At 44.2% G+C, this 22,041-nt stretch overlaps 1 protein-coding gene across 5 annotated transcripts in view; it reads left to right on the forward strand.

Annotated features, from left to right (window-relative positions):
• The window catches only part of ASTN2 (astrotactin 2), a 1,339,273-nt gene that overhangs the window by 1,265,713 nt on the left and 51,519 nt on the right, over positions 1 to 22,041 (forward strand). For all 5 annotated transcript variants that reach the window (XM_073573126.1, XM_073573131.1, XM_073573130.1 and 2 more), the window contains one exon: positions 915 to 1,098. In XM_073573126.1, the coding sequence (XP_073429227.1) occupies positions 915 to 1,098 (184 nt within the window). The remainder of the gene's footprint in view (positions 1 to 914; positions 1,099 to 22,041) is intronic.

Consider the following 22,041-nt stretch of genomic DNA (forward strand, 5'->3'; position numbering starts at 1 on the left):
TATGTACCCCCCCCCCCAAGGGTAAATGTTTACCAGCCCATACAGTTAGTGTCATTCCAAGTCTAGGAGACCCACTCCTTTACATTGGGCCTATTTTTTAATGAGGCCTTCTTCCACGTCTCATCATCCACTGCCACTAGATCACCACTAGGTTTAATGTGTTTCGTGCTGCTACAGCCAGTGTCAAATTATTAACAAGGGTCGTTGGTTATGCTGGGCGTAAAATTCTTGTTCAGAAAAAGGTTTAGATATACCCACAGGGGAAATGTTTGCCAGCCCATACACTTAGTGTATGGGCATTCCAAGTCTAGGAGACCCACTCCTTTACATTGGGCCTATTTTATAATGAGACCTTCTTCCACGTCTCATCATCCACTGCCACTAGATCACCTCTAGGTTTAACGTGTTCCGTGCTGCTACAGCCAGTGTCAAATTATTAACAAAGGTCGTGGTTATGCTGGGCGTAAAATTCTTGTTCAGAAAAAGGTTGAGGTGTACCCCACAGGGGAAATGCTTGTCAAATTCCAATTTGCTCAACCCGAGCAACGAGCACCCGAGCATTTTAGTGCTCGCTCATCACTAGTTGTCACCAACATCTGGTGAGAATTACAAGTCAATAGCACCTTTAGAAATAGATTTACTTAGACAATTGATGACATGTTCAATACTTATTTCACATGCTGTATATATGTACTGTATAATCTTTATGTTATCATAGTAAAATATGAGATTGTCTGGAATTGTGCGATAAATTATTTCCTTAGTGGCCTTTTATTGGCCTCACTTACACTTCTGCTATAACATTGTAGACTATTTTAGTAGAACAGAATGGTTTAACCTTTGTGCATCAGTGATTCATTCTGTCCACAATGTAAAGGTAAGCTTCCTGAGCTAATAAGTAATTTGCATTACAGAAATTGCTGATAGAATTTATACATTATACAATGGATACACCAGTGGTAAGGAGCAGCAGATTGCCTACAACACCCTGATGGAAGTATCAGCTTCAATGCTTCTTCGAGTCCAGCATCATTACAATACTCTCTATGAGAAGTTTGGAGATTTTGTGTGGCGCAGTGAAGATGAGCTGGGACCCCGGTAAGAAAATGAATTAAGAAAAAAAATCAGATTCTGTAACATATTATTTGTCATTATTTATTTTTATTCTCTCTTTGAGGGTTTTCTTTTCTATAAAATCTAGCTGTGGTGGATCCTGTGTTATTTGCATAACCAGCATACTAAGACCCTTGAGAAAATTGTATGCTTCCAACTTTCTATGAACAGCTTGGTTGCGTCCCTTTCCTGTTCCCCATAATTGTGCTCCAGTGCATAAAAAAAGGTCCATAAAGGCATGGTTAGAGGAGTTTGGTGTGGAAGAACTGTAATGGCCCACACAGAGCCCCGACTTCAAAACCATTGAACATCTTAATGATGTACTAGAATGGAGATTTTAAGCCTGACCTTTCCTAAACATCAATGTCAGTGTCTGACCTCACAAATGCTCTTCTGAATGAAATGGGAAAAAATTCCCAAAACCTAAAAAATCATCTAGAAAGCAAACATGTTTTAGCTACAAAGAGAAGAGCAAACAATATTAAAGGGTAGCTATCATCAAAAAATTACCTATAATTTAAATAAGAATTTTGTGTTAAATGTATTTTTTAAATATATATTTTTTAAATATTTTTCTTTTTCTTTTACATATTATGACCCTTATTCAAAATAAAAAGTTGAAATCTAGTAATTTTCACACTGTCCATTAGGGTTTTTATAGACTTTAACTTCCTACTGTTTCAGGAAATAACACATGTACAAAGCTACATTGTTAAGATTCCAAACCCTATATTATGTATCAAAGTGTCTAATGAAAAGGTCATTGTGAAGAGAGGGGAACAGGGTCAGCTGTATCATCACCAATTGTGGATTATGTGTTATCAGCTGTGCGTAGGTGTTATCAGTCATTGCAATCCTCGGTTTGAATAAAATGGAGCCTTGCTGTAAAGGCCCTTTTACATTTAGCGATGCACCAGCGATCCAACCAGCGATCCGACCCGGTCAGGATCGCTGGTGCATCGCTAAATGATCGCTAGTGAGCTTTCATACAGAAAGATCTCACAGCGATGCAGCAGCGACGCAGCGCATGATACTTACCATTCACACACAGCGATCCTGCGTCCTACCGCCCGTGTCCAGCGTCGCTCGTCGTCACAGCAGGAAGTCTCAGCAGGAAGCGCCCGACGAGAAATGGAGCCGGACATTCTCGCGCGATCAGCGATGGACAGCGGGGAGCCGGTCGTTGGTAAGTATCACACATAGCGATATCGCTAGCAATATCGCTATAACGTCACAAAATCAGTGACGTTTTAGCGATATTGCTAGCGATATCGCTTAGTGTAAAACCCCCTTAAGGGTAATAAGTATGAGTCTAAATAGCTTGTGTGGCACGTGTGAGAATTGGAAGATTACTCTTTTTTTTAACAAATTGGAAAATGAAAAAAAATAAAAACATTGACAAACATATAAAAAAAACCACATGTAAGACATAAACTTAATTTAAAAAATAGGACATTTTCTGGTGATATCTTCCATTTAGGCTGAGTTCACACGTGGCGTTTTTTTTCGCGTTTCCGCGGCGGTTTTAACCGCGTGATTTTGCCGCAAAAACGCGAAAAATAAGCATCCCATGCATTCCTATGGGATTCCGCAATGCTGTGCTAATGCTGCGGTTTTTACCGCGGCGGAATCGCTTCGCGGTAAAAAACGCAGCATGCTCATTAATTTGCAGAATTGCGGCGATCCCGCACCCATAGGAATGCATTGTTCCGCTTACTTCTCGCATATGGCTGTGCACACCATGCGGAAAGTAAGCAGAACAATTGCGGATGGTACCCACGGTCCGGAGGAGAGGAGACTGTCCTCTGGGCTCTGGGTACCATATCCCTGTAAAAAATAGAATTTTAAAATAAAAAATATTGTTATTCTCACCCTCCGACGTCCCGCGCAGCCTTCCCGCCTCTCTCCACGCTCCCGTTCCCAGTAGTCCTTTGCGAAAATGCCCGCGATGGCGTTCGTTCTCGCGGGATCGCGAAGTCTCGCGGTCATTCGCGCGACGTCATCGCGAATTACCGCGTGACGTCGCGATCCCGCGAGAACGGACGTCATCGCGGGCATTTTCGCAAAGGATTACTGGGAACGCCTGCGCGGGACGCCGGAAGGTAAGAATAACACCATTTTTTATTTTTTTTTACATTTTATCTTTTACTACTGATGCTGCATAGGCGGCCTCATTAGTAAAAAGTTGGTCACACTTGTCAAACACTATGTTTGACGAGTGTGACCAACCTGTCAATCAGTTCTCCAAGCGATGCTACAGATCGCTTGGAGAACGCTAGCATTCTGCAAGCTAAATACGCTTGCAAAATGCTAGTTTTTCAGCGGGAAAATCGCGGGAATTTAAAATGCGATTTTCCCGCGGAATGGAATTCCGGAATTCTCGCGGTAATTTCCGCGAGAGTTCCGGTACGTGTGCACTTAGCCTTTATGTCTATGGATGGTGTAGAGGTTTCAGCTGTATAGTAGCCGCGTGTATCAAAGCTGAATACATTTTTTTTGTCCTTCATAAAGTTTACAGCTCCAATATAAAAACATCCTTTCTTCAGCACAAAAGAACAACGAAACACTCCATTCTTTATGTAATGCAAAGTAAATCAAAATTGTCTTACTAACTTGCATGCACTTCTCAGTCTCTAGCAAAGTCTATCCACCATTAACTATCTTTCTCCAGCTTCAGCACAGCAAACACTGCTGATGAATCCTAGCTGCTGTTATTAGACCTCTAAGACCAGGAGTTGCCATTCCCACCCAGGCTGTTTTGGCCGCTCCTAAATCCCAGACCCCAAATCCAGTCAAAAATATAACCAGCTAAAGGTATATTGGTGCACTTTCTCCCAGGATTTACATTGCTGAGGTCAGTGACCTCGGTGACATATATCTGCTATCCAGAAGAATATTTAGAATTGAGAGTCCTCAGTGGTTGATACCTTTTAATGGCTAACTGAAATGATGGTAACAAATTGCAAGCTTTCAAGACTATGCAGGTCTCTTCATCAGGCTAGACTAATACAAAATCTGAAGAATCACATAATTATACAAAAGACAGCACAGAAAAAAATGCAATAGCTAAGACAAGTGATGTGAAGTGGAATAGTCATTATGGGAGAGGGATAAGCATAAATATTGGAGCAGTTCATAGATAAGCAGTGTGAAGGTTTTATTGCCCTCTGATTGCGGTCTGGTTCTGTGTTGTGATGACCCCAGAAGGTCTGAGGAGCAAATTCCTTAATTGATGTAAAAAGACATAAATCCATGCGACACAGTCATACCTGCACTGAATGTGTCGAAAGTTTTCATAAATTTGTACTCATAGATTCTTCTTTCTCTCTGAGATTTGAAGTTACCTTTTAATACAAGTAATTTAATGTCCATCATGCTATGACCAGGTACATCCATTCTTTTTTCTCTTATTGTGTGGAGATGAGAATTCATCCTTGTTATCAGTTTTTGCCCTGTCTCCCCCACATACAGACCCCCAGTTGGACATTTATTACAAATAATTAAGTACACCACATTAGATGTGATGCAGCTGAATGTACCTGGGATCTTGTAGTCCTGATGTGAGTTGGGGATCTTTTTTATATCCCTGGTCATAGCATGATGGACATTAAATTACTTGTATAGAGACCAAGGATGAATTCTCATCGTCACACAATAAGAGAAAAAAGAATGGATCTACCTGTGGCAAAACATTTTTGTATCCCTGGTCATAGCATGATGGACATTAAATTACTTGTATTAAAAGGTAACTTCAAGTCTCAGAGAGAGAGAAGAATCTCTGAGCACAAATTTATGAAAACTTTCGAACATTCAGTGCAGGTATGAATGTGTCGCATGGATTTATGTCTTTTTACATCAATTAAGGAATTTGCTCCTCAGACCTTCTGGGGTCATCACAACACAGAACCAGACCGCAATCAGAGGGCAATAAAACCTTCACACTGCTTATCTATGAACTGCTCCAATATTTATGCTTATCTCTCTCCCACAATGACTATTTTGCTTCACGTCACTTGTCTTATCTATTGCATTATTTCTGTGCTGTCTTGTGTATAAATATGTGACTCTTCAGATGTTGTATTAGTCTAGCCTGGTGAAGAGACCTGAGTAGTCTCGAAAGCTTGCAATGTGTTACCATCTTTTCAGTTAGCTATTAAAAGGTATCAACCACTGAGGACTCTCAATTCTAAATATTCTTCTATTTACTGGATAACATGGTACAAAGATATATATCTTTCCTGTATCTGCTATCCAGGATCTTACCTTCTGCTTTCTTACAATGGATGTAAAATGAGTGCCTGTAAAACCTCCTATAGGTGTAATGTGTAGTTGTCCCAATTCATTTGTACATATAGTGCATATAGCAATCATTATCATTTTTCTCATGAGACACATAATCCCTGAATAGTAGTGACCTCCCAGCTTCTTTTTTACCACTTCTCTATTATCAGCAAGTATGAATTATTAAAGTGTACCTGTCACCAGGTTTGGCCGATATAAGATATGGCTACCACCTTTCAGAGCTTATCTACAGCATTCTATAATGCTGTAGATAAGCCCCTGATCCAACCTGCAAGATAAGAAAAACAAGTTTTATTATACTCCCATCTTCTTGCTATGCTGCCCTCCTGCTTGCTTCATCAATCCCTGGCATTGCGCTCCTGTTGAGGGCAGAGCAAAGTCCTGCAGTGCACAGGCTTTGGGAAAGGTCAGAGAGGCCCAACGCCTGCACACTGCAGGACTTTGCTCTGCCCTCAACAGGAGCGCAATGCCAGGGATTGATGAAGCAAGCAGGAGGGCGGCATAGCAAGAAGATGGGAGGCGCCGGACCAGGACCTGCAACACCCATCGGACTGGACTGCCCCCTGGGTGAGTATAATAAAACTTATTTTTCTTATCTTTCAGATGAGATCAGGGGCTTATCTGCAGCATTCTAGAATGTTGCAGATAAGCCCTGAAAGGCGGCGGCCGCATCTTATATCGGCCAAACGTGGTGACAGGTTCCCTTTAAGAAAATAAGTATTTCTAAGTAATGTAATCAGCATCCTTTCCAAAAGCGCAGATTTATGACAGCTTCAATTTTAAATAATACTGTAGGTTAAAAAGTACTTACATCAATACTTACAACAAAACAATAGATGTAAGAAATGAACTACTGTATGTATTCATTAAAAAATTACAATAAGAATTCCATATTGTGGAGGATTAGAACCCGTTTTCTGTGAAGCAGGTCATAGTTTGCCTTCTAATTCCTTCTCATTTAGGAAGACATTGCATTTTTTCCCTTTTAAGCTCATTCTTTCCTTTTGTACAAAGCTTTGATGGATACCCTGTTTGTAGAAAGAATTATGTCAATGTAACTACTGTTTTTGAATAGAGGTGATTCACGACACATTGAAACCTCTCATATTATTGGCATTATATTATTTAAGATTTAGGGATTTAAGGGATTTTCCGAAATTCAAATTTCAGCATCAAACAAAATAATATAGCAGAGTACACAGAGCGGGAATTAACACATTAACATATGACAAGACTCTCCATATGAGTCACAATGGAAAAGCTGCGGTAATTATGGCATTTGAGGACAGTGATCATGTTTTCATGCTTTGGGGCCAGCCATGAAGGCCCAGATTAGGCGATCTAGCTTAGATTTATTAGATTCCCTTTGTTTAACACATGTGCTAATTGGAATGTTTCATTCCCATGATGACCATCTCTCATGAAGCCACATAATAAATAGCCCGGCTTCCTAATTCAGTGTATCTGCAATCATTTACATGTAAAGTGTTCATCTTTAGCTTCTATTCCTACTTATTTTTATTATTTCATCATTAGTTAATTAACCCCTATTTTTGTTTTTCACATCTTCAATTTTTCCTCTCCTTGTCAGAGCCATAACTTTTTTACTTTTCTGTCCACCTAACCATGTTAGGGCTTGTTTTTCAATAATACCATCGATTTTATCATGCAATGTACTGGAAAGTGGAAAACAAAATCAAAGTGTGTGGCAAAATTGTGAAAAGTACAATTCTACAATTTTTTTTTCATCTACAATGGTCATTATACAGTAAAATGATTGGGCAGTATGATTCTCCAGGTCTGTACGATTGCGCAGATACCAAACATGCATTATCTTTTTTTTTTATTTAAGTGGGGAAAAGAAAATTCAGAAATTTGTAAAACAAACAAAAAATAAAATTTGCTTGTGTCGCAAAGTATTGCTGCATATAGCAAAAGTTATGGTCTCCTATGAACGCCGGTCAGAAGCTGGCGTTCACATGGGAAACATCATGACAAGCATGGAGATCTTCAGCAAACCCCAGGCTGTCATGGTAACTCATCGGCACCCTGCGTTTGCGACATAGGGACACCGATGTGCACATGGAATGATGTGACCACCTTCCACTGTGTTGTATTTGCCACTGTGAGAGATTGACAAGTTAACAACTGTGGTCGGAGCTCCGCTCCACACATGGCTGTTAGAAGCAGATGATGGCTGAATATACAGCCATCATCTGCTGGGAAAGATGTGTACTCAGGAAATAAGCAGGCATCAAACTCAGGGACCGGCATGTGACCTAACTTTATGTCATATGTTGTAAGGGGTTAATAATGATAAAGTATTAATACAATTCTAATAACATATTAGTGAAAAATAACTTAAAAGGGATTCTCCCATGTCATTTACAAAGTATATTAGTGCATCTGTGAACAATGGGGACTTGATTCAACAAGGCCGGCGATGTTCACGTTGGTCTTCATTAGGGTTCCTGCTGAAGGTAATGACTCAGGATCGTCTGACGAGTGTCGGTAAACAATAACTCTAATATTAATTACATCATCAATAATTTTACTAATGCTAGATATTGATTTCTATACTATTTGCTTTATTTTCAGATGATAAATGGAAGTTTTTCAGTCATTTAAAAGGTTACTATAAATTACTAATATAGCCTTATAGGCTGAAATCTGGACGAGTTGCAACTTTTTAAAGCTTTATAAAATCCACCTTTGTGGAAAATATGAGGCGGTGCTGAAATAACTGGGTAACCAATTTCTCTCCATCCTTTCCAGGAAGTATCTCCCTTCCTCCAGAGGCACCTAATCCATTTACTTTCCATTTTAATGGAGAACGTCTTTGGTGTAAAGAATGGGAGCGTCCAAAAACACTCACAACACACTTACTTTCCATTCAAATTATTGGTCTACGAGACAAGGGTGCCATTTAGTATAAGACCCCATTAAAATTAATTTCTACCTTTTAACGTGTAATTTTAGGTCTAAATTCATGTGTTGATTAACTCCCTCCTGGTATGTCATATGTCATGACCCACTTGAATAAATCTAAGCCCACATCATTCTGGGCAGATTCCAGCTCTGCCACACAGCGTCCATCCTCCTGTAACAGCATCGTCCATAGCGCACTCTAAATGCTGCTGGTTAACCATTTAAATGCTGGTGTCAATTGATGACAGTGGAATTCAAATAGTGCATGAAGGCTCACAATGACCCCTCCCCCAAAATCACCTCCATGATGTGATCGCTGGGCTCTGATGAGCACACATCGCAGCTAGGCGCATGCTGAAGGCCCCTTGGCTGCCATATTTGTCTATCTGTCCTGTCTTCAAATCCCCTGGATGGACTAAAAACAAAGTGAAAAATTTAAAAAAAGTCTCCAGGTGTTATAGTTTTAAAGTGTCCTTCAAAGTTTCCCATGAAGTTTCCAGGCCTTACAGCTGCTGGGAGACATGGTGGCTGTGAACTCTGGTAGCCTTTACCTGAGTTCACAACCACCGGGTCTCATGGTAGCTCAAGTGCTGGATTGTTGAGTGCCGGAGTGCCTAGAGCCAGACTCACCGTCGTTCATTGACTAATTTATGGGGCATCTGAGGGCTGGTGAGATTAGGCTGAAAAGTGACCAATATAGTAACCTGTTAATATCAGCCTGCAGCTTTTTTTTGCCTTAACTGGTTCTTATAAATAGGGGGGACCCACATCATTTTTTTTAGGGTTTACCATATTTTTAATAACCAGCTAAGGCAAATTTGACAGCTTCCGGCTGATAGCATCTCCATCCCCCAGCTGTCTGTTTTCCCTCAGCTGGTTTTAAAAAGGAAGGGGGCCACACATTATTTCTTTATTATTATTTATTTATTTTAATTGTCAGGTCAGTCACAGCATACCATTACTTGACATGGCTATGAAGGGGCCGGAAGTGCCCACAGCCTTAAAGTTTGGCTGGGCATACAGTAAAAAATCTGTGTTCTGTTTCCGGTACGGACACTAGAAGTCTGGTATGAACCCAAACTTTCCAGTTCTGGTTTGCTTATCCTTATTGTATGGTAAAATGAATGGTATCATTTAACATTTCAGCTCTTCTTGCATAAAACCAAGCCCTCGTATGGCAATGTTGACAGATGGATGAAAGAGCTATGTCTCTCAGAAGAAGGAGAGGTAAAAACAGCATCTGCCCGGTATAAATTCGGCTTTGATTCTGAGCTGCTGTAAATACTCTGAAAGTAATGAAAATGTATGTCAAAGGGAATCTGTCAGCAGATTGTTGCTATTTAATTTGAGAGCAGCATGAGGTAGGGGCAAGGTCCATGATTCCAGTGATATATCACTTGCTAGGCTGTGTATTATAGTTTCAATACAAAAAAAGCCCAATCTTTGATGATCACCCGGAGCGCCATCAAATCCATTGTCATCAAATGGAAAGAACATGTACCACAACAAACCTGCCAAGATAGGGCCACCTGCCCAAACTCTCAGCCTGCATAAGGAGGGCATTAATCAGAGAGGCAGCAAAGAAACAATGGTAACCCTGAAGGAGCTGCAGAGTTCCCAAGTAAAGACTGGAGAATCTTTCCATATGACCACAGTAAGCCATACAATCCATATAGGTGGCCTTTATGGAAGAGTGGCAAGAAAAAAGCCTTTATTTACACTCAAAAACGGTAAGACTCATTTTTAGTTTGCCAAAATACATGTGGGGGACTTCCCAAATGTATGGAGGAAGGCGCTGTAGTCAGATGAGTCCAAAATTGAACTTTTTGACCACCAAGGTAAACACTATGTCTGGCGCCAAATCAATAAAGCTCATGACTAGAGTTGAGCGAAACGGGTCGAAAAAATTCAAAAGTCACCGACTTTTGGCAAAGTCGGGTTTCATGAAACGAAACCCGACCCTAGGATGAGGTCGGCCACGAGGTCGGCGACTTACGCGCCAAAGTCGCGTTTCAAAAGTTTGTTTTGCGCTCTTTTTCAGCCAATCAGGATCCACGGACACTGTGGGCAACGTGATGACATAGGCACGGGTCACCACCATCTTTCAGAAGGGCATGCAAGTGATTGGCTTGCTTTGGTGGGCGTCACAGGGGGTATAAAAGGGCGTGCATGCCGACCGCCATCTTACTTCTGCCGATCTTAGTATAGGGAGAGGTTGCTGCTGATTCTGTAGGGAGAGCGTTAGGCAGGGAAGAAGACAAAAAAACTGCTTCTGCTGCTAGCGATTTGGCCTGCAGAACACACCAGTCACTGTGTGTGCAGTGCAAGGGGAGGCTATATAGTGGTGTATCAGTGGTGTTGGTTGTTGGGCTGCCTTTTAAGGCTTCCTGACATTCCTGCATTGCTGTTTACCCACTGCTCCGCAAACTGCTTTTTTAAAAGCAATCCAATCTCCCTTATCCTCTAGTCACTTTTGTCACAGCTGTGCCATCGAGCCTGTCACATAGCGCTCAGATATTCATTGGGCCTCACACAATCCAAAAGTGTCCAGTGTCCAAAAGTGTGTGCAGAGATTCAAAATCTCCCTTATCCTCTAGTCACTTTGGTCACAGCTGTGCCATCGAGCCTGTCACATAGCGCTCAGATATCAGTGGGCCTCACACAATCCAAAAGTGTCCAGTGTCCAAAAGTGTGTGCAGAAATTCACATCTCCCTTATCCTCTAGTCACTTTGGTCACAGCTGTGCCATCGAGCCTGTCACATAGCGCTCAGATATCAGTGGGCCTCACACAATCCAAATGTGTCCATCCAGTGTCCAAAAGTGTGTGCAGAGATTCAAAATCTCCCTTATCCTCTAGTCACTTTGGTCACAGCTGTGCCATCGAGCCTGTCACATAGCGCTCAGATATCAGTGGGCCTCACACAATCCAAAAGTGTCCAGTGTCCAAAAGTGTGTGCAGAGATTCAAAATCTCCCTTATCCTCTAGTCACTTTGGTCACAGCTGTGCCATCGAGCCTGTCACATAGCGCTCAGATATCAGTGGGCCTCACACAATCCAAAAGTGTCCAGTGTCCAAAAGTGTGTGCAGAGATTCAAAATCTCCCTTATCCTCTAGTCACTTTGGTCACAGCTGTGCCATCGAGCCTGTCACATAGTGCTCAGATATCAGTGGGCCTCACACAATCCAAAAGTGTCCAGTGTCCAAAAGTGTGTGCAGAGATTCAAAATCTCCCTTATCCTCTAGTCACTTTTGTCACAGCTGTGCCATCGAGCCTGTCACATAGCGCTCAGATATTCATTGGGCCTCACACAATCCAAAAGTGTCCATTGTCCAAAAGTGTGTGCAGAGATTCAAAATCTCCCTTATCCTCTAGTCACTTTGGTCACAGCTGTGCCATCGAGCCTGTCACATAGCGCTCAGATATCAGTGGGCCTCACACAATCCAAAAGTGTCCAGTGTCCACAAGTGTCTGCAGAAATTCAAAATCTCCCCTGTCCTATAGACACCTTGTACCTTGTTTTACATTACTATATAGTTTGTTGGATTTTGTCTACATTTCTACCAAAAATGAGGAAGGCTGGTGGAAGAGGCCATGGAATTGGGCGGGGGTTGGCAGCTGGTAATGATGGTGTTGGTGGTGGATCTGATGGTAGTGGCAAGAGCAAAATAGGACCGAATGCAGGAGGTGCTGACCCTGCGTCATCGTCTGGCTACATAAGGCCTCGAACGCTTAGTTTTCTAGGAGTTGGCAAACCGCTTTTAAAGCCAGAGCATCAGGAAAAAGTTTTGTCTTACATTGCTGACTCAGCCTCCAGCTCTATCGCCTCCTCTTCTTCAGTTGTAAAAAGTAAAAGCACTGAGTCGTCATTGGAGGCTCATGTTCATGAACCACACCTTTCCTTGTGTCCTTCACCCCAACCAAGATTGAAGGATGATGCAGGCCATACTACTGATTACTCCATGGAGCTGTTTTCACATACCATGCCTGGATTATCAAGTGAAATGGTGAATTACCCAGGCCAAGATGAATCTGACATGGAGTGCACTGATGCACAGCCGCTGATGGATGATTCTGCTGGTACATTCACTCAGAGCACTACATTGTCCTCGCAGTGTACAGAGCCAGATTCTGACCCTGATGAGACTCAGGTGCCCTTTCCCGCACACTATACCACCATACATGGTGACACAGAGGAAGGTGCACATGACATAGAAGAGGAGGTGATGGATGACCCAGTTGTTGACCCAGATTGGCATCCATTGGGGGAGGAGGGTGCTGCTTCCAATAGCTCAGATGAGGAGCATCCACAGCAGACATCGACATCGCAACAGCGGTTATCTGGCGGGCCCGGAGCACTCCAAAGACAGGTTCCAAACATCAAAAGAGTTGCTGGACAGCTTGTCCAGAGGGTCAAAAGATCACAGCGTGCTAGGCCGCAAAATGTCTGCCAAAGTAGGAAGAGTGCAGTGTGGCACTTTTTTGACCAAAATCCTCATAATCAGGCCAAGGTTATCTGTAAGAAGTGCGCAAAGACCTTTAGCCGAGGGAAAAATCTGAAAAATTTGAATACCAGTTGCATGCTTAGACATTTAACCAGCATGCACTTGCAAGCGTGGACACAACACCAAACCTCAAGTGCCACATGTGCAACTGATCACAACGAAGGAAGTCAGCAACGCTACATTGTTTCCCCCACTGTAAGCCCACCGGTTAGCACAGCAGCAAATGTTGAGGTGTCGTTGCAAGACCACAGCAGTCAGGGAATCCCACTGTTATATCAACGAAAGACTGATTCTAGGCCATCAGAAAGAACACCAACTCCATCACCATCATCAACCCTCTCTCAGTCCGCCCTGTCCACCGCTACTTCCACCATATGCAGCTCTCAAGTCCAGCTCACCCTCCCAGACACTATGAGTAGGTCAAGAAAGTACTCAGTCTCTCATCCGCGTACACTGGGTTTGAACGCCCACATTGCCAAACTAATCTCGTTTGAGATGATGCCCTTTCGGTTGGTGGAAAGCACAGCTTTCCGCGAACTCATTGTCCATGCACTCAAGCAGTCAGTGAGCGGAAAGGTGCACCTCACAACTGATGCATGGTCCAGTCGGCATGGCCAGGGCTGTTACGTGTCCATCACTGCGCACTGGGTTAATGTGGTGGATGCAGGGTCCACAGGGGACAGCGGTGGTGGGACAGTGCTGCCTAGCCCACGGTATAGGAAACAGTTGGCTGTAGGCGTTCGACCCTCCTCCTCCTCCTCCTCCAGAAGCGAAAGCTCGTCCACAGAGCGCAGTCGTACGAGCACTCCATCTGCAGCTGCCACTGTTGCACACGATGTGTCCCCCTATCGAGCAGCTAGTGGAAAGCGTCAGCAGGCTGTGTTGCAGATGATGTGTTTGGGCAACAGACACACCGCCGAGGTGCTGGCCGAGTACTTGAAGCGACAAACTGAGCCATGGCTGGGCAGTGTACATCTTGAGGCAGGCAAGGTAGTTAGTGATAACAGCCGTAATTTTGTGGCAGCCATAGCCCTTTCAAAACTCAGCCACATACCTTGCTTGGCTCACACCTTGAACCTGGTGGTGCAGTGCTTCCTCAAAAATTATCCGGAGTTAACAGCCCTGCTCCAGAAGGTGCGAAGACTGTGCGCGCACATCCGCAGGTCGCCTGTACACTCCGTTCGTATGCAGAAGCTGCAGCGATTGCTCCACCTTCCCAACCACCGCCTCATTATCGACATTGCAACAAGGTGGAACTCCACCCTGCACATGGTGGAGCGGCTGTGCGAGCAGAGGCAGGCCATAATGCATTTGTGGGAGGATACACGGCCAGGCACTTTGAGAGCAGACATGGAGTTGACAGGTGTGCAGTGGTCGAAGCTGAAAGACCTTTGTAAAGTCCTTCAGTGTTTTGAGGAATGCACACGGCTGGTAAGCGCAGACGACGCCATCCTAAGCATGAGCATCCCACTTATGCGTCTGCTCATGCAAACTTTGACGCACCTTAAGGAGCAGGCGTCTGCAGCCAATGTTGATGAGGAGGAAGAGGAGGAGGGAATCCTTGATGACATTCAGCCATTGTCTGCTCAGGGACCTCTCCTGGACGAGGTGGAGGAAGAAGAGGAGGAGGAGGATGATGATGGGGATGATTACTTAGGGGAGGAGGATGCATCTCGTGGGGCAAGTGAAAATGTTGGCGTGGCAAGGTCTGGTACAGGGTTTGTGCGTGACTGGAGGGATGTGGATTTGCCAGAAAGTGCTCCTCCACCCAGCACTCGCAGTGCATCATTGACACCGGGAACATTGGCCCACATGTCAGATTATGCCTTGCGGATCCTAAAAAGGGACCCCCGCATTGCCAAAATGATGAACGATGACGACTACTGGTTGGCCAGCATCCTGGATCCACGCTATAAAGGCAAATTACAAAACATCATGCCACAGGAGAACCTTGACCTAATATTGGCTAATAAACAAGCAACTCTGGTAAATCGATTGCTTGAGGCATTCCCAGCACACAGCAGCGGTGATGGTTCTCACACGAGCCGTACGGGCCGGGGGGCAGCTTGGCAGAGTTGTTCGTGGTGCACACAGCAGAAGTGGCGTTGGAGACAGGGGTTTCATGACAATGTTGTGGACTGATTTTTCAAATACCGCTCACACAACTGGTAATACTGCATCGATGGAAAGTGACAGGAGACAGCAGTTGTCAACTATGGTTACAAACTACTTTTCCTCCCATATCGATGTTTTCCCACACAGGTCATTCCCCTTTGACTATTGGGCTGCTAAACTGGACACCTGGCCTGAATTGGCCCAATATGCCTTACAGGAGCTCGCTTGCCCAGCTGCAAGTGTGCTATCGGAAAGAGTCTTCAGTGCAGCTGGATCAATCCTGACAGAAAAAAGGACCCGTCTGTCAACCCAAAATGTGGATGATCTAACCTTCATTAAAATGAACCACGCATGGGTTTCCAAGGATTTTGTCCCACCTTCCCCTGATGACACATAGGGTGACAGAAAAATGGCTTGCTTTGGTCCACCTCTTCCTGGTACTTCACCTATTTCGCCTTTTGCATCAGCTGAATGTCCAACATCAACATATGCCACTTTCTAAAACTCCCTAACTGTGCTGCCCCCCCCCATGGCCGGGGTCACCACCTAGCGCACGACACCGTGCGAGTGCCGTTGCCCTGGACAGGTGGGTAGGCCGACTCTTGGGCGCGGGCACTGGCACAGGGTCCCTCATAGTGCAATCAAGTGTCTCTGACGGTGGTGGTGCACACCCGCCGTCAGACACACCGCTGTACTATGAGGGGCTCAGTGCCAGTACCGACGCCCACGAGTGGGCCCCCCTTGCTTGGGCAGGGCCCCAGCATTTGCAATCTTTACCTCTCCCTGCTCCTCCGCTGTGTAGTCTGGGCCGTCAAATCCATACTGTGCCTGACACCGTCTGAGCCTGCCTCCTGAGACATATATTTTGAATGTGTACGCTATCCATACATGTTATCCAGGGATACGGTACCCTTTCTAACCTTTGTGCAATCACGTGCAATCCATACTGGGCCTAACACCGTCTGAGCCTGCCTCCTAAGACATATATTTTGAATGTGTACGCTATCCATACATGTTATCTGGGGATACGGTACCCTTTCTAACCTTTGTGCAATCACGTGCAATCCATACTGGGCCTAACACCGTCTGAGCCTGCCTCATGCTGTATAGACATATATTTTGAATGTGTATGCTATCCATACATGTTATCCGGGGATACGGTACCCTTTCTAACCTTTGTGCAATCACGTGCAATCCATACTTGGCCTAACACCGTCTGAGCCTGCCTCCTGAGACATATATTTTGAATGTGTACGCTATCCATACATTTTATCCAGGGATACGGTACCCTTTCTAACCTTTGTGCAATCACGTGCAATCCATACTGGGCCTAACACCGTGGAAAGGTGTGGTTCATGAACATGAGCCTCCAATGACGACTCAGTGCTTTTACTTTTTACAACTGAAGAAGAGGAGGCGATAGAGCTGGAGGCTGAGTCAGCAATGTAAGACAAAACTTTTTCCTGATGCTCTGGCTTTAAAAGCGGTTTGCCAACTCCTAGAAAACTAAGCGTTCGAGGCCTTATGTAGCCAGACGATGACGCAGGGTCAGCACCTCCTGCATTCGGTCCTATTTTGCTCTTGCCACTACCATCAGATCCACCACCAACACCATCATTACCAGCTGCCAACCCCCGCCCAATTCCACGGCCTCTTCCACCAGCCTTCCTCATTTTTGGTAGAAATGTAGACAAAATCCAACAAACTATATAGTAATGTAAAACAAGGTACAAGGTGTCTATAGGGCAGGGGAGATTTTGAATTTCTGCACACACTTGTGGACAGTGGACACTTTTGGATTGTGTGAGGCCCACTGATATCTGAGCGCTATGTGACAGGCTCGATGGCACTGCTGTGACAAAAGTGACTAGAGGATAAGGGAGATTTTGAATCTCTGCACACACTTTTGGACACTGGACACTTTTGGATTGTGTGAGGCCCACTGATATCTGAGCGCTATGTGACAGGCTCGATGGCACTGCTGTGACAAAAGTGACTAGAGGATAAGGGAGATTTTGAATATCTGCACACACTTTTGGACACTGGACACTTTTGGATTGTGTGAGGCCCACTGATATCTGAGCGCTATGTGACAGGCTCGATGGCACAGCTGTGACAAAATTGACTAGAGGATAAGGGAGATTTTGAATATCTGCACACACTTTTGGACACTGGACACTTTTGGATTGTGTGAGGCCCACTGATATCTGAGCGCTATGTGACAGGCTCGATGGCACAGCTGTGACAAAAGTGACTAGAGGATAAGGGAGATTTTGAATTTCTGCACACACTTGTGGACAGTGGACACTTTTGGATTGTGTGAGGCCCACTGATATCTGAGCGCTATGTGACAGGCTCGATAGCACTGCTGTGACAAAAGTGACTAGAGGATAAGGGAGATTTTGAATATCTGCACACACTTTTGGACACCGGACACTTTTGGATTGTGTGAGGACCACTGATATCTGAGCGCTATGTGACAGGCTCGATGGCACTGCTGTGACAAAAGTGATTAGAGGATAAGGGAGATTTTGAATTTCTGCACACACTTGTGGACAGTGGACACTTTTGGATTGTGTGAGGCCCACTGATATCTGAGCGCTATGTGACAGGCTCGATGGCACTGCTGTGACAAAAGTGACTAGAGGATAAGGGAGATTTTGAATATCTGCACACACTTTTGGACACTGGACACTTTTGGATTGTGTGAGGCCCACTGATATCTGAGCGCTATGTGACAGGCTCGATGGCACAGCTGTGACAAAAGTGACTAGAGGATAAGGGAGATTTTGAATTTCTGCACACACTTGTGGACAGTGGACACTTTTGGATTGTGTGAGGCCCACTGATATCTGAGCGCTATGTGACAGGCTCGATGGCACTGCTGTGACAAAAGTGACTAGAGGATAAGGGAGATTTTGAATATCTGCACACACTTTTGGACACTGGACACTTTTGGATTGTGTGAGGCCCACTGATATCTGAGCGCTATGTGACAGGCTCGATGGCACTGCTGTGACAAAAGTGACTAGAGGATAAGGGAGATTTTGAATATCTGCACACACTTTTGGACACTGGACACTTTTGGATTGTGTGAGGCCCACTGATATCTGAGCGCTATGTGACAGGCTCGATGGCACAGCTGTGACAAAAGTGACTAGAGGATAAGGGAGATTTTGAATTTCTGCACACACTTGTGGACAGTGGACACTTTTGGATTGTGTGAGGCCCACTGATATCTGAGCGCTATGTGACAGGCTCGATGGCACTGCTGTGACAAAAGTGACTAGAGGATAAGGGAGATTTTGAATATCTGCACACACTTTTGGACACTGGACACTTTTGGATTGTGTGAGGCCCACTGATATCTGAGCGCTATGTGACAGGCTCGATGGCACTGCTGTGACAAAAGTGACTAGAGGATAAGGGAGATTTTGAATCTCTGCACACACTTTTGTACACTGGACACTTTTGGATTGTGTGAGGCCCACTGATATCTGAGCGCTATGTGACAGGCTCGATGGCACAGCTGTGACAAAAGTGACTAGAGGATAAGGGAGATTTTGAATTTCTGCACACACTTGTGGACAGTGGACACTTTTGGATTGTGTGAGGCCCACTGATATCTGAGTGCTTTGTGACAGGCTCGATGGCACTGCTGTGACAAAAGTGACTAGAGGATAAGGGAGATTTTGAATATCTGCACACACTTTTGGACACTAGACACTTTTGGATTGTGTGAGGCCCACTGATATCTGAGCGCTATGTGACAGGCTCGATGGCACTGCTGTGACAAAAGTGACTAGAGGATAAGGGAGATTTTGAATCTCTGCACACACTTTTGGACACTGGACACTTTTGGATTGTGTGAGGCCCACTGATATCTGAGCGCTATGTGACAGGCTCGATGGCACTGCTGTGACAAAAGTGACTAGAGGATAAGGGAGATTTTGAATATCTGCACACACTTTTGGACACTGGACACTTTTGGATTGTGTGAGGCCCACTGATATCTGAGCGCTATGTGACAGGCTCGATGGCACAGCTGTGACAAAAGTGACTAGAGGATAAAGGAGATTTTGAATTTCTGCACACACTTGTGGACAGTGGACACTTTTTGATTGTGTGAGGCCCACTGATATCTGAGCGCTATGTGACAGGCTCGATGGCACTGCTGTGACAAAAGTGACTAGAGGATAAGGGAGATTTTGAATATCTGCACACACTTTTGGACACTGGACACTTTTGGATTGTGTGAGGCCCACTGATATCTGAGCGCTATGTGACAGGCTCGATGGCACTGCTGTGACAAAAGTGACTAGAGGATAAGGGAGATTTTGAATCTCTGCACACACTTTTGGACACTGGACACTTTTGGATTGTGTCAGGCCCAATGAATATCTGAGCGCTATGTGACAGGCTCGATGGCACAGCTGTGACAAAAGTGACTAGAGGATAAAGGAGATTGGATTGCTTTTAAAAAAGCAGTTTGCGGAGCAGTGGGTAAACAGCAATGCCAGCCTGTCAGGAAGCCTTAGAAGGCAGCCCAACAACCAACACCACTGATACACCACTATATAGCCTCCCCTTGCACTGCACACACAGTGACTGGTGTGTTGTGCAGGCCAAATTGCTAGCAGCAGAAGCAGTTTTTTTTTCTTCTCAGCAGGACAAAAAAAAAAAATTGGGATTGCTTTTAAAAAAGCAGTTTGCGGAGCAGTGGGTAAACAGCAATGCCAGCCTGTCAGGAAGCCTTAAAAGGCAGCCCAACAACCAACACCACTGATACACCACTATATAGCCTCCCCTTGCACTGCACACACAGTGACTGGTGTGTTCTGCAGGCCAAATCGCTAGCAGCAGAAGCAGTTTTTTTGTCTTCTTCCCTGCCTAACGCTCTCCCTACAGAATCAGCAGCAACCTCTCCCTATACTAAGATCGGCAGAAGTAAGATGGCGGTCGGCGTGCACGCCCTTTTATACCCCCTGTGACGCCCACCAAAGTAAGCCAATCACTTGCATGCCCTTCTGAAAGATGGTGGTGACCCGTGCCTATGTCATCACGTTGCCCACAGTGTCCGTGGATCCTGATTGGCTGAAAAAGAGCGCAAAACAAACTTTTGAAACGCGACTTTGGCGCGTAAGTCACCGACCTCGTGGCCGACCTCATCCTAGGGTCGGGTTTCGTTTCATGAAACCCGACTTTGCCAAAAGTCGGCAACTTTTGAATTTTTTCGACCCGTTTCGCTCAACTCTAGGGGTGAATACTTTTCAAGGTCACTGTAGGACCACCCCACTAGACACCATGGATTTTAATGAGCAGAATACAAATTTACTGAAACGTGTCCCACAATCCTGTATAATAATCTGCTCAGCTCCTCCCGCTCTATAACCTTCTTCCTGCAGGTCAAAGACCATTTTCACCATGACAGGTTCCCAATCATTCTGTCTATTATTACTTAATGCAGACCACAATGCACGAATTAGTGGAGATATAATACTTTATACTATAATGTTTAGTGATGTTACCTTTTGTGACGTTTTTAATGTTCTCTCCTCTAGATTGTCAGATTGGTAGAAGCTACATTGTATTGCCTATAGGCACGTTATTGTTTTGCTATTTTAGCCGGAGAACCTAATTCTGGAGATATGCGCCTTCTTACTGCCACCAATTTTTTTTTTTCATCTACACTTTTGCTAAATACAAACACTGGGGTCTGGGAAACCTGCAAAATGACTGCGTATATGTTATTCACAAAGAGAGAAAGTGTTTCCAGATGTTTGGGCTTGAATGGGCTTTTCTTTACTTTCCATGTGGCCCTCCTTTTCCTATCATAACAGTGAGCTGGAAAGAGTTACAAAGCAGTAAGTCTCCTCTTCCCAAACTCCCTAATTTCTCTGTCCTGCCATGACCGTCTCATCCATAGTTTGACATGCAGTCCATTCAATGATTTCATAGGTCATTTTCTTACATTCAGGTCACACCTTTTCTTTTATGTACATCTGACTCATTTTTGTATCTAGAATATACAACACGTATTTCAGACTTCATAATTCCGACAGAATCCTAAAAGCTGAAGGTTATAGCACTTTGTACACATTTACGATATTTGAATAGTGTTTCCTCATACACAAATGACGAAGAAATATGTATAACATAGCTTTAATCAGCCTTACTGGCTTTTAGCCAAACTCCTTCGTAAAGAAAATAAAAAAGGGGACAGTGCAGTCCTGGGAATTATTGACCTAATTTTTTTGGCACCACAGATCAGATTACAGATGAGTTCTTCTTTACCTTTTGACTTGGCCCAACATATCCTGAGATGGCCATCTTTAAAAAAATAAAATGTCATGATGCTCTGCCACGAGACTTTTATGCTATTTGTGTTTTTGTGTGGCTACCCAAAGGCCATGCTGTAGCCTGTTGTGGATTGTGCAAGCATGCTACAATATTGTACTGAATATATTTTTGTGAGAAGTTGGAGTCTTTAACGTATCTCATGCAAAGTAGGGGTAGAAGTAGGTATTTCTGTACAACAATGGTGCTTAGCAATACATGTTCACCGGTCTAGCTCACCACCGTGAGTAACATACCCATTTTTGAAGTGGGGTTAAAAAATATTTATTTGGAAACTTAACTGTCATAAAGCTTCGGTCTCATTATAAAATTTGCACCGTCAGATTCCCCGCAAGATTTGCATCATACCTTTCTTTCTCCAGACAATAATGGTTCATTTGCCCTGACGTAATTTATTCATTGCTTGTATGTGGTGTTCGAACTTCTCACTCATTGTTCAAGTCAAGCTATAAGACTAAAAGGGAAGGCATATTTCATGAAAATTTTTATGTTGAATGTATGTTTTAGGGTTTAAGGAGTAGTGCCTTATAGAGTTGAGCGAAACGGGTCGGTCAAATTCAAAAGTCGCTGACTTTAGCTAAAGTCGGGTTTCGCCGATCGAAACCCGACCATAGCGTGAGGTCGGCCATGAGGTCGCCGACCCGCGCGCCAAAGTCGCGTTTCAAATAATGCTTCCAGCGCCTTTTCTCAGACAATGATGGAGGACGCACACTGTGGGCAA

The sequence above is a fragment of the Dendrobates tinctorius genome, unplaced genomic scaffold (genome assembly GCF_039654945.1).
Source record: "Dendrobates tinctorius isolate UK_male_01 unplaced genomic scaffold, ASM3965494v1 ptg000034l, whole genome shotgun sequence".
In the NCBI taxonomy this organism is placed as follows: Eukaryota; Metazoa; Chordata; class Amphibia; order Anura; family Dendrobatidae; genus Dendrobates; species Dendrobates tinctorius.